This window comes from Apiospora phragmitis (genome assembly GCF_038363925.1).
Source record: "Apiospora phragmitis strain CBS 135458 chromosome Unknown utg000007l:2111988.0-4706623.0:1.0-2598199.0, whole genome shotgun sequence".
Taxonomy (NCBI): domain Eukaryota; kingdom Fungi; phylum Ascomycota; class Sordariomycetes; order Amphisphaeriales; family Apiosporaceae; genus Apiospora; species Apiospora phragmitis.
Genome location: NW_027117406.1, coordinates 1,922,353 through 1,937,676, shown reverse-complemented (window position 1 = coordinate 1,937,676; position 15,324 = coordinate 1,922,353). Strand labels below are relative to the sequence as shown.

Sequence of the window (15,324 nt, the reverse complement as noted above, 5' to 3'; positions counted from 1 at the left end):
GCAAGTCCGGGGTTGGCGCGTCGCAAATACCGACTTGCCGATCTGGTTCCCCTTCTTCATTGGAATATTGAAATCTTTCCTCTGGGGAACCTATCAGTCGGGAACGGGAATGGGCTTGTAAGCCAGGCCGGAGTTGTGCAGCCAACCCCAAGAACCTGCTCAACTCCTGTCCAATTAGAAGCATCCGTCTTGCTATTTTATGCATGACCGATGAGACACACAACACGGGTGCCTACGACTCCCCAGATCCCGAAAGGCATGGGTTCATTCTCCAACGGGTCTTCGATGATAAATGCCAACATGGCCCGGACAGAAACTGTTAATTGATTATCCCTTAACTCGCCGTATGCCAATTTTCCTCTCTTAGGGATCGCCTCTGTTTAATAAATTCGATACATCCGTCCTTGAAGATCAGCGACGCAGTAGGCACACACCTGGGCATTTCGCATCCTGCTGTACCACTGCCACATACCCAGTACTTAGTCTTAAGGATTAAGCTGCACAAGGTCTCACGCCAAGTGCTAACCTAGAAGCAAACAAACCAAGCTTAGGTGAGATCCCAGCAGCACCTTACCATACCATTGCGAAAACCTGTCTTTCAAAACATCAAGAGTTGAATTTGATGTTACTTATCTTGTACACGGATGCGCAAAGAGCCCAAGTTGTGGAGAATGGAGTTAACGGAGCCCGTAGGCCATAGCGCTCAGCGCACTTGGGGCGTCTTCCAGTTTCAATGGCGCCCGCAACCACCGTCGAAGACCGAGACAACGGTGTGACTCGACAAAACTTAGAACGCCGAATCAGCCGCCAAGCCGCCGACGAAGGCCACGATGCCGACATCCCCTCCGGCGAAGGCTACCTCCTGGACGCGAACGGAGAGAGGAAGCGCCGTGCTTCCTTGGCGGAGAAGAGGAGGAATTCTGACGCGGAGCATCACCCGCGCCCGCACACGGCCGGAGACCCATCGTCTTCTGCTGCTGCTCCTGTGGGGCCCGCTGAACACCGGTCGGAACGCGACGTCGAGAATGGGACCGGTGGAGCGCAGGATCCAAGCCAAGACCCCGGGTCCGGGTCTCGGGGCGAAAAGAGCCCCAGCACGACTGATGACGACGAAGCCAACATTGTGTCGTGGGATGAGAATGATCCCGAATACCCATACAATTGGCCCAAGTGGCGCACATTTGTGAATTGTCTTCTAGTCAGCACCATGATCTTCATCACTCCCCTAGCTTCATGTAAGATTCCCAGCAACAGAGCGCTAATGAGGGTCACTGACAACGTTGCGCAGCTATATTCGCCCCAGGCGTGCCACAACTCATGCAGGAATTCCACAGCACCAGTCTCGAGATGGCCTCCTTCGTAGTCTCCGTCTACATCCTCGGCTTCGCCTTCGGCCCGCTGGTCATGGCGCCCCTGTCCGAGATCTACGGGCGCCTGTACGTCTACCACGCCAGCATGGCCGGCTTCATCGTCTTCGTCGTCGCGTGCGCCGCGGCGCCTAACCTGGGCGCCCTCGTCGCCTTCCGCTTCCTCAGCGGCGTCTTCGGCTCCTGCCCCGTCACCAACGCCAGCGGCTCCATCGCCGACATGGTCCGCCAGGAGGGCCGCGCCGCCGCCATGGCCGCCGTCTCCATCGGGCCCCTGCTCGGGCCCATCGTCGGGCCCATCGCGGGCGGTTTCCTCGCCGACGCCGCGGGCTGGCGCTGGAACTTCTGGCTCCTGGCCATCGTCGGCGGCGTCATCGCCCTCGTCAACCTCGCCTTTCTGCGCGAGTCGTACCACCCCGTCCTGCTCGAGCGGAAGACGCGGCGACTCCGAAAAGCGACGGGCAACGCGCAACTGCGCTCCAAGCTGGACATCGGCCTCTCACCGCGCGACTACTTCCGCCGCAGCATCCTGCGGCCCATCAAGATGATCCTCTTCTCGCCCATCGTCATATCCACGGCCCTCTTCATGGCCCTCACCTACGGCTACCTCTACCTCATGTTCACGTCCATCACCGAGGTCTTCCAGCAGTACTACCGCTTCAGCACCAGCCTCGTCGGCCTCGCCTCCTCGGGCTGGGCGTCGGCTCGCTCGCCGGCGTTGCCGTCTTCAGCGGCACGTCGGACCGGTACATCAAGAAGAAGGCGGCGGCGGCCGACGCGCTCGCCGCCGAGACGGGCGCGGCGCGCGAGGGCCTCAAGCCCGAGTACCGCCTGCCCCTGCTGCCGCTCGGCAGCCTGGTCATGCCGGCCGGCTTTTTTATCTATGGCTGGACGGCTGAGGCGCGGGTCCACTGGATCGCGCCCATCATCGGCACGGCCGTCATCGGCGTCGGCAATATGCTTATCTTCATGTGCATCCAGCTCTACCTCGTCGACGCCTTCGGGCTCTACGCCGCCTCCGCCATGGCCGCCAACACCCTCGTCCGCTCCATCGCCGGCGCCGTACTGCCGCTCGCGGGGCTGCCCATGTACGAGCGGCTCGGCGTCGGCTGGGGCAACAGCTTGCTCGGCTTCATCGCGCTGTCCCTCCTGCCCATATCGCTCGTCATCATCCGGTATGGCGAGTACTGGCGGAAGAGGTTCGTGATCCAGAACCTGTGATCGGGCCGTCGGGGACCGTAATGTGAGGCAGTCGGTACAGATGAAGGGTTTGCCAAAGTTGGATAAAGGCTAGGGCCCTGCAATGTTCCAGGATAGATTTGGACTGGTTATGCGATGGGTCATTAGCGGGAGTATCTTTGGCGCTTGGTAATACCAATATGATGTACCCAGATGGCCTTTTCTATTGATGCACGATATCCCAATATTTTCCGTATATTGTACTCAAGCTAGGAGGTACAGTGATAACTACGTATACATAATACCTCTCTTAAAAGACTAGCTGATTACTTTTAATATTATAGATCACGACCAAATTGAATAAAACAACCTTTCTGTGCGACTCGTATGCGAACGGAATTCATTGTCGAAGCACATGATGTCGAATGAGCAACTCAATATTACTTTTTCGTTTCGCATGCTCCGTGTACCTGTCCGCACGAACGCTTCTTACTTCACAGTCGTCAGGATGGAGGCAACATCACAGAGTGAATATCACCAGAATCCCGAGTACCGCTGGATCGGCTGACGCCTTCTAGTTGACTACCTTCGTTGAGCTGCGATAGAAAAGCTCCGGTGATCCGATACGGCGTCCAATTAACTTTCATTGTATAGACGAAAGCCGCATGAGTGTAAAGGCTGAAACGAACTATGTGATATGCCAGAGGTTCTGTCCAATAAGGGGCCCTCTATCCTGCTGCATTGAAGCCACAAGTGCTGACGCGTATGCGCTGTACCATCCTTTGGGTATTCTGGCAGCGATATATGATCCGAGGACTAGTATCAGTATGTTGTCATGCCTGCAGTACTCATATCATCCTATACTAGCTGATGAGAGATGCCCGGCAGTTCCGATCCTCCTCCCTGGACCGACATCTATATAAGCTATTAAGAATACCTGTTTCCACGTTTCCGTCATACCCCGTCACCACTGGAGAATCCTCTTTCCTAAGAACTTGGGAAACTCCACAGTCAGGCAAGTAGACCACCCTTACCACTTTAGTGGTGGTTACGACTTCACCTGGCCCAATATCTAATCTTAAGCTACTTATTGAGACTTACCTGTTGACCAAGGCACGATGTACAGAAGCGCATAGCTATCTTAATTAACAAGGGCCAACAACACTCCACCATGCTGCCTCTCAAGCTAAGCGTTGTCTTCACGACACTGATCAGACTCGTGGCCGCCGGGCCTGTTGTAAGTGCTTCTTGAACCTGTACAAACCTACCCCGCCACAAATAATTGAGTAAGACATGCTAACGCATACTATCACCACGTCAAGGACGCACCTAGCAACGTCGTCAAGATGCGGGACGACGGCTCCTACATTCCGGGCTCTTTGCAGAAGCGCTGCACCGAGTGCGAGTGCCCGGGTGGTTTTGAGGGGCCTTGCTGCTGCCGGTTTTCGCAATGCTGCTGCGACGCGGCTGATTACTCGTGTCCCTCTTGAAGACAGACACAGACAGTACATGGGTATACCTTCGTCACTCTTGTACTGGAAAATCGGCAAAAGAATATTCGTTGTATGCAGTTTATACTAGAATAGGGCCCGTCCTGCGGAAATAGCCATCTCGAGCCCCCTCTTGAATCATATTATTCGCCTCGCCATGACAGAGTTGTAAGCCACTATGTGACAAGTGCACGTCCCAGGCGGACATATGTACGAACTTGGGAACGGGTCAGTGAAGTCTCTCAGCTGCTTATGCACCGGATAAAAGGCTGGCAAATCAACATATCGGTGGCTTGGCACAGCCCCCGTACTAATACCGGCACTTCCAAAAGAGGCATGTCGTTTCTGCGTTTTAGGTGCAAGCTGGGCGGCTTATGGCTGATCTATAATATTACTGTTACACCTGATGAGTGGGGTCGCTGTGGTGTTGGTTGGGGGCCGGAACGGCAGCCGGGAGGGCTTTGTGTCTCTACATAAATAAGTACAGTCTGGCTGCCGAGAATGACCTGGATATGCTTCCTTTTTAAAAGCAAACAGTTACCACCATAATAAAATCTCCTACAGCTCACGCAATCCAAAGACAACACTCGGGATGGGGCTACTACGATTACTAGTACCTCTGCTTCTGTTGGCCCAATCTGGCATGTCTGAAATACTCCCAGACTGCGATCACGACACGCATGGCCAAAAGCGGCAGAGCAACGGTGTCAGCATCTGCAGCATCGCGAACGATGTCGTGGCTAGCAACATAAACCTGATCCAGGACGACGATGACAAGAAGAAGACTTTTGTCAATAATACGGTCTATCAGCTCACGGAGACGTACACGGAGTACAACGCGCTGGTATACAGCGACGAGGAAAGCGGCGACAACAAGAAGAGCGAGTTCCAGCACCAACGTGGCGGCTACGCCGAGGGCAAGAACTTCAACCTCCCGCTGCTGGAGGGCCGCTACCACCGTTACCACATCTGGGTCTTCACCACCGGCACATTCTCACCGGGCGGTGACCACCGCGTGTCCGGTGTCCGCGGCGGCGGAGAGTGGGGCGGCGGCCCCTGTATCGAGCAAAATAGCCGGGGAAACGACGTCGTTTTCTGCAACCGGGCGTCGGAGCAGCAACCTCCAGGCACGGGTACGGGCACGAAGACGAGGAAAACGGCGAAGACAACGGCTTCTTCTTCGTCCGCGACGCAACAACTGTCCACCGCCACCGCCACCGCATCCGTCGTCTCGACCACGTCCGAGCTGCCATCTCCGGGCGCCTCAAGCCATGAACCGACGACGGCCACCGTGCAGACGCCGTCATCTACCGCTGGCGTGTCCCCGGCGGTGGCACGGCCGACGACTGCCGCCGCCGCTGCTGCGTGCGTAGCCGGGTTGGTGTTTTTGTGTTTGTGATACTCTGGATGATGGCTTTACTTTCGGTCATAATGCGCCCATATCGACGCCTCTTTTGACTCCTTTTACTTGTCGAATACGAAGTTCAAAAGACTATACGCCCGCAACCAAACAAGCAAGCGTCCAGCCATCGAAGCAACCCAAACCAAACTGCAGCAACAAATTCCAATAGCGAACGTCTCATTTGTGACCATCACCGTGAACGCACCATCCCCAGCACCCCCAGCAGCAACCTCTCCCCTGGAGAACCACCAGTTGGCCACTGACAGGCGTACATTTACTTCGGACTCCTCCGGTACAAAGATACACGGTACTAGAGAGGTCGCTGTCGTACCTGCCGGGATTAGTCCCTATTATCATTCGTTATGGCGAGGCCGTGCATCCCTGTTAGTCCCAATGAAATACATATACAGATACATATGCAAGTTTAGTGTTATATCTTCTCGTCTTCGTGGAGCTTTAAGTCTCAAAGGAAAAGAAGCGCCATCGAGACCCGGATGTTACCAGAGTCCGTTGTATCGGCTATTTGGCTGCCACAGAGTTTCGTGGCGTTGATGTCGGAGTTTTCAATGTGCCAGAACCACCAAGCAGAGGTAATTTACCGAAAGCCTCTCCTTCATAAAGCAGTGATGTATGCTAGATTCATAGCAGGGCTGTTAGTGGTATACACTGCTTCGTATCAGGCTTCTTGTTCTTTCTAAGGAAAAGTACACGGCACTTGACACACGGTTTAGCCATGATTATTAAGGAACCTTGAAAGCTTGATTTCATTCTTGCTTATTTTTACGGATGCGGACTCCGTTCCATGATATAATAGCGGTGAACTAGAATTATTAAAAGGTACCGAGGCCTAGATTCGGTACGTTTCGTTTGGAGGGCGTGACGTCTGTTCCTCACCTTGATGTGATCCTGACTACATTGGCAACCAACTCAGACATTACCTGAACATTTATGCAAATCAATGATAGCCATTCATTACGCGCTCTTATGGTAAGAACGTGTACAGTTACCTGGCGAAACAACTGTCAGATATAATAAGAGAAGAATAACGGGAGTATGCGATTCATCAATGGTAGATATATGAAATAATACTGCAACGCAACGCGCGGATATTTGAGCCCCTGACTCTACCAAGCAGATACTCGTGGTATCAAAACGACCTTTGGGGACCTCACTGCTAGTAATACACACCGGCAACCCTTCACATGCTACCCCTTCCACCCACCACTATCACAAGACCATCTTCAGAGCCAATCCCACCAATACCAATACCAGAAAGCTGTACGATGGTCAGTGAGAATTTCAACAAGAACAAGATGTTTTCACGAAGTACTTACGCGGTAGCGAATGCAAGCCTGGCGATCCATGCGCGAGATCGGGCGCGTCTTCCAAGTTCCGCGATCTCGGCTTCCGCTGTACGCTGTCGTACTTCAGCTGTAGCTTCCTCCCGACGCTGCGTTGCAGCAGCCTCCTCACAAGCTCGTCACCACACAGACTCGGCCTTGATGCGCAGGGCTTGGACCGTCTGTAGCTGACAGGCCTTGATCTCGCTCGTCGCCCGGGTGTAGTCGCCGTTGGCCGCCGCGAACAGGCCCTGCAGGCGGGCGTCGAGAACGTCTCGAATCGCCCCCTGGGTGGTGGTGCCGGGGTAGGTGGGCGCGATCATGGCCTGGATGTCCGCGACGGAGCAGGTCGCGGGGCTCTCCACCACGGCGCCGTACACGCACAGTGAGAACGCGGCCGTCGGCCTTCGTCGCGCGTCAGCCGCGAGAGGAGGCTGTCGCCCAGCTGCGCGGGGTCGGTCAGCTGCTCGAGGCTGCGGAGCGCGGCCTCGGTCGACTTCTTGTGCTGCAGCTGGTTCAGCACGGCCCGTGTCCAGAAGTTGCCGCCGCCCATCCGGCCGGTAGCGGCGACGACTGCAGGCAGGAGGCGAAGGGCGTCCATCTTGCCGGATCGTACGACGTCCGTCTGTGCGAGCCGGGTCCGGCGTAGGACTCGACGCCGGCTTCGAGGTCCGCCGCGCTGTACGCCAACCAGTTGTGGATGTTGGCTTCAGTGAAGCGTTCCGAGCTGCGCGATGTTGCCACGATCTTCATCCACATGCTCGTTCGCCCAGAGGCGCGGAAGAATTGCTGCATGAGGCCCTTGACCGCATCGTCGCAGTCGTGGACGCTGTCCAGTATCAGCCAGATCGTGTTGATGCGGCGAGCAAGCTTGGCGACAAGATTCCACAGAGCTGGGATTCGGTTGTTGGCCTCGCGGATCCGGGCGGCCCACCACTTGTCGTTTCTGCCCTTCACGAGCGCGAGGTCCGGACGTCGGTCGAAGATGGACCAGATCAGTGCTTTGAGAATGGCCGCTGGAGTGGTTGTTTATGACGGGCTGCATTTGTAGAATACGCAGACGTCCTTGGCCGAGATATGCTCACGGATGCTGTCGTATATCAAGCCCGAAATGATGGTCTTGCCGGTGGCCCCGGATCCCACGATACCGAGGATAGCCGAACCAGCGGCCAGCAGCCACCCCTGATACCACGGGTGGTCGAGCACGAACCCGTAGGTCCGGACGTTGTTGATCGTGGCGACGTCCCGGATCATGGACGCGCCGGCACGTATCTCGATCTCGGTCGATCGTAGCTCAGAGCGAATGGCATCGGTGCCGTCGAGCATTCGAGTATTCGTGGTCACTAAACGAGCATCTTAGCGTGTAAGACGGTCGAGTTCGCGATACTTACAAGGTCTCACTAGCGTATCGTCAACACGTTCGTCGGCGTGGTTCGCGACGGCGAGGCTGGTGATGGTTTGAGAATCTGTCGACATGTTAAATTGATATACGAAGGTAGTATTAACGAGATGTCAACGGTGCGAGAATGTATTCCGGTTCGAGGATAATGTCAAGAGAAAAAAGAAGAACGGAACCGACCTCGACAGCGGTTTAAATATTTCCCCGCGAGTTCGCGCCGTGTCATTGTTCGCCATCGATATCGAACGTAACATGTTAGAGTATTGCGCCCGAGGAACGAGCACCGGACATGTCGTGACAAATGAGCAACGGTTGACAACGGAGTACACGCCATGTTGCGTATATCTAAGCATAGTCGATACGAAACTCGTCACGCGTCGAAATATGGGAAGCTCGGCTACGAAGCAATAGTATCTTGTCGTTGCGGTATATTGCGTCAAAGCTGCGCATATCGAATAGTGGTTACGCCACCATGCGGTGATCGTGGTCGTATAGCGATCTAGATAGCTCGCTGACACGTTGCTTCGTGAAGATGTACCGCAATGCTCTGGTTCGACAACACCCGGGTCACGATGGCAAAGCTATTATGTCGACGTTGCAGCTCGCGTCAATGCTGCGCATATATTGCGAGCCGTCGATGCATGCACCGTTCATGGCCATAGGCAGCGCGAATTAACATGTGTCAGCGTGATAGGGGCCCGGTCTCCCAGGAGAATTGTTTCTTCCACTACACGAGCTGGCCAAATGTTTGCTTTCTTCCTTCGTTTCGAGAAGCTGAAGTTCATTTCGTAGCAGCAGCTCTGCATACGACCCCTTTCCGTCGACTCGATGCTCTCCGTCATCATCGCCCCCGGAGACTTCCATCGTGACGAGAAGGCCGGGGTTTCCACGCTTGACATCAGGAACGGGCACCACCATTGATTACTCCGCCTTCGCTCCCACCCGTGTGCCCTGACAAGAAATGCTGGATGAACTCAATCGCAAACGAGTCACCTAATGACCACTGCCATTTCCCCCAAACCGGACCGTTGCAAACCCACTCCTCATCTCAGCAGAAGTGATGGGCGCGTGGTCCCAACAGGAGAGCCTGGTGGATGGAGGGGAAAAGGAAGTAGGATATCGGAGATAGATGATATGTGCAGGGACCAGAGACCCGACTTTGTCTCCTCCCGGTGGCGAGACGGTTCAATGGCATCCAGTCGTTGGCGAACCTCGTGGTATCGGACGGCCTGGACGGTCTGGAACTGGAGCAAATCCTGAATAACCGCCGTCAATGGCGGCCTCAAAGCTTCGAATCGTATCTAGAGGTGCCGCCAATGTCCGATCCAGCGATGGAAGGGACATCGGAATTGGCGTTTGAGGGACGGGTTAGTTCCGACATGCTATTTCCCACTTGCTGTGGGAGGGATTGGAACGATCAGGTTCGGCTTTGAGTCGCGTCATTTAGCACTTCGCTCAGTCTTTAGCAAGAAAGAAAACCTCACCAATTGGGCTGCCAGTAGCATCCCTCCACACAACTTCGCTCATGCTCGGCAACGCTCGTTTCGATTGGTGGTGCCCCAGGTCTGGGACACCACTAGAAGCCCACCACTCGACTTCGCTCATGCTGGGCAATGCTCGTTTCTACTGCTGTCCGCCGTCCTCGGCGGTCACGAGGGTTGGACCTCACTGCACGTACAAGATCACTCAGGTATTCCTCTTCGGGCTTGTCTGTGATCCGAGGCCTAGGACCAAGGTGGCCGTTCCAGCACGGCACAAATTCCCACACTTCGAGGAATTCAGTATCCCAGCATAGTCGCTCCACTGCGGCCATTCTCTCCACAAAAACCTTGTAGTCATACAATCTGGGGTCTTTCACGAACGCCTCGGCCGGGAAGGTATCGGGGACCTCGTCCCACAGCTCCTGAATGTGATGATCACCCATGGGGACGTTCTTGTGTCCATCGCGTCGTCGCATTCCTGACGGATCAGGTCTTGCTTGTCTTTGGGGAGGGCATTGAAGCTGGCCGATGCCGCAAGAATTCGGTCGCGGATAAGTCGGGCTTTCTTGTGGCGCTGGTTGAGTTGTCGCATAGGGTGGTAGTCCTGCTAGCCGGAAGTATGGGCACCGGAACGGTTGTCGGCCATGTTCGCTTTTCTTGAACACCACTTCCACCTTTGTCGCCGACGACGATTACGAGAACGACGACGACAACGATATATCCGGCGGCGGTGCCAGCTCTGCTGATCGTGGGCGCGACAGTATGGCCATCGGCATGCCTGACCTGCGAGGCCCCAACAAAGAAGGACTCACCACCCCACAGGTTGCACTCGCCTTAACAGAAACTATGACGGACGTTTATAGCCACAGGCACGGCCATACATCTTTCCCGGTTGCTCCTTCTAGTCACGGTTGTACGCCGAATTCTCCTTGTGCTTCGTGGAGATGTGGCTGGCGATGTCACGCTGGGCGTTCTTGATCCCTCGGTGGTTCTTGCCCGTAGCCTGACACGGCATGCAGTAGACTCTGCCGTTGGCTGCCACTTTACCATTAAAGGGGTACTTGCCGCGGTAATTGTTGACGGCGCCCGTAGCGCTCGCTCTAAGAGGAAAATCGAAAGACGGTTGCATTCGTCTTAACAGAAAATCTGACGATGGTAGCGCTCGCCTTGAGAGGAATATCTCACGATGGTTGCGCTTCTGTCGAAAGGGAGGGGGTAGACACTACTCCGATGACACCATATGCCAAGACCATTCTGAGTATCCGCGAGCAACCGACGAGCTCCTTGCGCTGCCTGCAGAGTGGGAGATATGGTTAGCAGATGTCAAACGACAGGCAGTTAAGAGAATGAACACTTACTTCATAATACGAACCACGGCCGCGTCATCGGTACTTGCGAGTTTCCAACGTCTTGTTGTCCGTTTCCTTTTCTCTCGCCTACCCATCATCAGTTATGGCAAAGCCTGACAGTATATCCTTTGGTGGGATATGCTAACGGAGTAGGCGCTCATGCATCCAGATGACTCGCTGGTATTAAGGGTCGTCGGGTTAGAACCGAAGAAGTGCTTTTTCGTGTGAGAGGTTCGAAACCGACGTGCTTTTGCTTGTTACTGTTTAACAACACGGTTGCACCACGCCTGCCTGTTGTGCATGTAGATATCGCTGCAGTCGCCCGACATGTGCTTGCGGCAGAGCGGCTTGTAGCCCGCGAGGTAGGGCCGGTCCTCGCGCAGCACCTGCTTCAGGTGGCCCTCCTTGGCTATGCCGCCCGAGTGGAAGAGCGTGGTGTTGTGCTTTGTCTTGATGATGTTACTAGGACAAGTTGGCTTGTGCGTATCACGGCCACAAAACTAGCGTTCCGCTGACGTATCGCTCACGGGAAGCTCAAGCTACTCGTGCAATAACAACATACCCAATATAACCCCAACAGTACGGCCCCGTGACAGATTACTTGCTTGCAGTGTTCGACCGTGGGCGTGTGGACGGGGTTGATGATTCTGTCTCCGATCGCGAAGGCAGCTTGAACGCGCTCGTCTGATGGCCTTGATCTGAGACGACATCCGAGACAGCCTCCTCAGCTAAACGTTTGCAAGAGCGGCTGTGAGATAACCAGTTCATCGATAACCCAACAATCTGGGAATCTTGTTGTTTGTGCCAGCTCCAATAGCCCTTTCTTTGGCGACGATGAAGGGGGAAGAGGGGGAGAAGGATGGTGAGAAGAGGGAGGGGAGAGAAGGTCGGCGGCGAGGGGAATGACAGCACAGCAATGGTGATCGAGACATCTATCCATTTGTGTTAAGTCGGTCGAATTGTGCGTAAAGAAACGAGTAGGTTGCAGAGGAAGCTGAAAATTACTTGATGTCAGTTTTCACTGTTGTGCGGTGTGTGGAAGAACAACAGCTGGCGGTGACGGTTACTTCACCTTTACATCCCATGGTTTGTGACTTTGCGCTTGCTGCCCCCAGAAGGCTTTGAAAGACATGAAGTAAGCTGGCCTAACTACGCACGGACTTCATAGCAATGCAGATACACAAAGTAGAAGTACTCAGGTAAAAAGATGAACAATCGGAATCGTTATCGATAGATAACGAGGTTGTGTCCTAGTGACCCTATACTAGAAGGGCAACTTGTTATCGGTGACAATTGCACCCTAGTAAACCACCAGTACTGCCATCTCCACACTCTGATCCTTTTCGCCGTTGGTCGAAGGTGTATCGAGTTGAAACGAGGTATGAGGGCATCCTGTGTTCATCATCAGCCATCTCACGTGTGTCACAGAACAGGCTAGGAACTCACCATCTCCAGCGAGGTTCGTTAGGGAGTCAAACTGCTTGAAAATCCACTCCTCATATTGCTGTTGTTCCGAGACGTAGTAGAACCTGTATTTGGGGTTGAAGTAGAGCAAGGTGTTTTCGCCCTGGAACTCTGGTGATATCTGATCTGCCAGCACCATGTCCCCGGGGTCAACACTGCGAACATCGCAGAATGCCATAGGCCAGTGTCTCAGTGGCGATGTAAGAGGCCTCCATATTCTATTTATTTGATGTCAGGACATCGACTCGGTATACCTCAAATGGGGCTTACTTCAGGATTTCGAACCGCCGCTTCTGCAGCTCCTCCGCTTCCAAAGGCCACTGTAGCTGGACACGGCGTAGAGCACCATCCGCAGAGGCATCTGTTAAGCATTAGTCGGGTCCGTAAATAGCCCCATATTAAATGGCATACCAATATGCACACCAGGAATAGGACGTCCCCGGGTGTTGCCTGCCTCCTCTGGGTCCTGTTCTGCTGATAGTGTGCGATCTCTGACTTTGTAGTGCATCACGAGCACATCCTTTGCGCCCAGAAATGCCTTGATGAAGCTTTTGATCTCTGAGGCGTATTGTTATCGACCCTCTGGGCTGTCAAAATTTCTTGCGTTCAGCGATATCTCATGTTTTGCAAGCTGGAAGCCATGAATATCGAGTTGGAACGATTCTTCACTGCCTCGTATGTTGGTCACCTCCACACCCTCATAGACATCATGTGCAATGTTGGTAATCACAGAGTCCGAATCTCTATCTTTGGTCAAAGTCAAGTGGTATGGCTTCTTAACTTCATAGATCTTGAGATCCCGAAGGAAAGCAAGAGCCGCATTCACTTTGTGGACCATCGCTATACGAATGTCAACTCTGCGAGCTGGCCTTCTGTAAGAGGGGAAGTGCGTTGGAGTTCTCTTGTTGGTGTTGGCTCTCGATCATTAAGCTATGGGCTCTTTGTTTCCGACCAAGTACAACAATGGTAGATTGATTTGTCGGACTGCGCCGTGCAGCAGTCCTTCTATGTGGCACAAACAGTGGGAGTAACACAAGGAGTAGAGGAAACTTGATTCTTGGTAATACACATCATACAACAGGTGGATACATGTATCGGAGGCAGTAAACACGGATTTCCCCTCACTCGACTGATACCGCAATTCCAGGGTCATAACGTGTCTCCTTCATTTTGTCAATCTCGATCTCGATCCCAGACCCCTCACACGTTAGACCACCCAAACATTCTTTCGCATTATCTGCCTAATACCTGATAGGATATTTCGAAGCTCCGATCAACACATACATATGTATATATAAGCTCTACACCTTCTTCCCTCGCCATAAGGTTAAGTCAGAGAGGTCATCCATCTATTCATACGCATTCTACATCTTTCACTGCTCCACGATAACGTATGTCACCTCATAACCGACACCACCCCACAACCGACACCCCTGTACAATACCAAAATGGCTCACCGCTACTTTTCTTTATTACCTATTTGCTTAACTAATATTAAAGCAATTTATCTCATTATTATCGTAATTTTTAACGTTATAAATAATAAATTAATACGTTAAGCCGCTTTAAATTAAAGTATATTAAAGATTACGCTAATTAACCGCCTTTATAAAGTTAAATTAAAATAATAAATAAAAGAAAGTTATTAAAAGCTCTCTTTAATATAAAAAATATTTAATAAATTAAGCTTTAGTTTAAAAAACTTTTAATATAATACCGATATATATAAATTAAAAAACTAGCTTAATAGGTTTTAACCTTTAAAAAAGACTATTAACCACTCGGTAAACATTAGATAAAAACCTTTTTTCGACGCTACTTGGTTTTTAAACAAAAAAAGTAACGCCGAATCGACTCTTAACGTATTAATAAAGTATTAATTAAAATAATTAAGTTTTAATTTTTAATTAAATTATATATATTTTAAATTTAAAGATAAGTATAATATAAATAAGCACGGTATTTTAAAAAGTTAAAAAAGTAATAAATTTATAATAAAAAGTTCGAAATTACGTTCTATTTAATAAAAACAGCTTAATTAAAAATATATATCGGCACTCGATAAAGCTATCCCTCCTTTAATAGTTTATAAGGGTAAATTAGTTTAAAAGTAATTATTCTCTTAAAAACTCAATAAATTTTAAAGATAGAAATTTAATACAAGTAATAAAAACTAAACGAATAACGAGATCACCGTTAAATAGCTTAAAGATATCTTTATATTAAAAACCGCTTTAAACGATTTAAATACGTATAATAATTATACGACTAATAATTTTATATTCTTTTATTATTAAAATAATATTCATTTATTATTTTTACCCCTTTATTTTTTATATATTACTTAACCCTTTAATATTAAAATTTTTACTTTTATAAAAACTTATTATTTAAAAGAGATCGGTTTTCTAACTTTCTTAAAAAATTTATCTTTTTATTATTATTAATAATACGCCGTAGGCTAAAAGCCTTCGGTATATTTACTTAATTTCTCGTATAATAAACCGTGCCGAAGCTGGATTAAAAATATACGCTACCTATATTGTAAAATTTATTTTATATACTTAATATTATTATGCTAGTTCTTATTTACTAGCCTAATAACCTTTACTTTAGGGCCTAAAGAGATTATTTAGGTTTAAATAGTTCCCCGATCTTTATTATTAATTTATATAGCGATAATTAACCGGTCCGTAGAAGCTACTTTACGATAACCTTCGCCGTATTTTTTTTATAATAAGCGTCGCTAGATCGCGACGAGTTCGTAGCGGACTAGGTACTAACTATTTTACTAGCTACTCTTATCTTCCCCTCGAAGTCTCTATAATATAGAATTAGGTATTTAACTATTTC

At 51.0% G+C, this 15,324-nt stretch overlaps 4 protein-coding genes across 4 annotated transcripts; 2 read left to right on the top strand and 2 right to left on the bottom strand.

The window, feature by feature from the left end:
• Window positions 1-733: 733 nt before the first annotated feature.
• PG994_008191 (major facilitator superfamily domain-containing protein) lies at window positions 734-2,588 on the top strand (the record flags this gene model as incomplete). The annotated part of the gene is made up of 3 exons (XM_066859600.1): window positions 734-1,235; window positions 1,289-2,004; window positions 2,037-2,588. The coding sequence occupies 3 exons, from the start codon at window positions 734-736 to the stop codon at window positions 2,586-2,588; spliced, it is 1,770 nt and encodes a 589-aa protein (XP_066715087.1).
• Window positions 2,589-4,679: 2,091 nt separating this feature from the next.
• On the top strand, window positions 4,680-5,435 carry PG994_008190 (uncharacterized protein; the record flags this gene model as incomplete). The annotated part of the gene is made up of 1 exon (XM_066859599.1): window positions 4,680-5,435. One exon carries the CDS (start codon window positions 4,680-4,682, stop codon window positions 5,433-5,435), a length of 756 nt encoding a protein of 251 aa, XP_066715086.1.
• A 1,483-nt stretch (window positions 5,436-6,918) lies between these two features.
• PG994_008189 (uncharacterized protein) lies at window positions 6,919-8,254 on the bottom strand (the record flags this gene model as incomplete). The annotated part of the gene is made up of 4 exons (XM_066859598.1): window positions 6,919-7,351; window positions 7,431-7,794; window positions 7,864-8,121; window positions 8,170-8,254. The coding sequence occupies 4 exons, from the start codon at window positions 8,252-8,254 to the stop codon at window positions 6,919-6,921; spliced, it is 1,140 nt and encodes a 379-aa protein (XP_066715085.1).
• A 1,378-nt stretch (window positions 8,255-9,632) lies between these two features.
• PG994_008188 (uncharacterized protein) lies at window positions 9,633-13,309 on the bottom strand (the record flags this gene model as incomplete). The annotated part of the gene is made up of 13 exons (XM_066859597.1): window positions 9,633-9,800; window positions 9,856-10,262; window positions 10,568-10,758; window positions 10,844-10,951; window positions 11,017-11,094; window positions 11,269-11,469; window positions 11,609-11,735; window positions 11,783-11,939; window positions 12,326-12,399; window positions 12,454-12,689; window positions 12,742-12,832; window positions 12,883-13,029; window positions 13,168-13,309. 13 exons carry the CDS (start codon window positions 13,307-13,309, stop codon window positions 9,633-9,635), a joined length of 2,127 nt encoding a protein of 708 aa, XP_066715084.1.
• Between the last annotated feature and the right edge of the window lie 2,015 nt (window positions 13,310-15,324).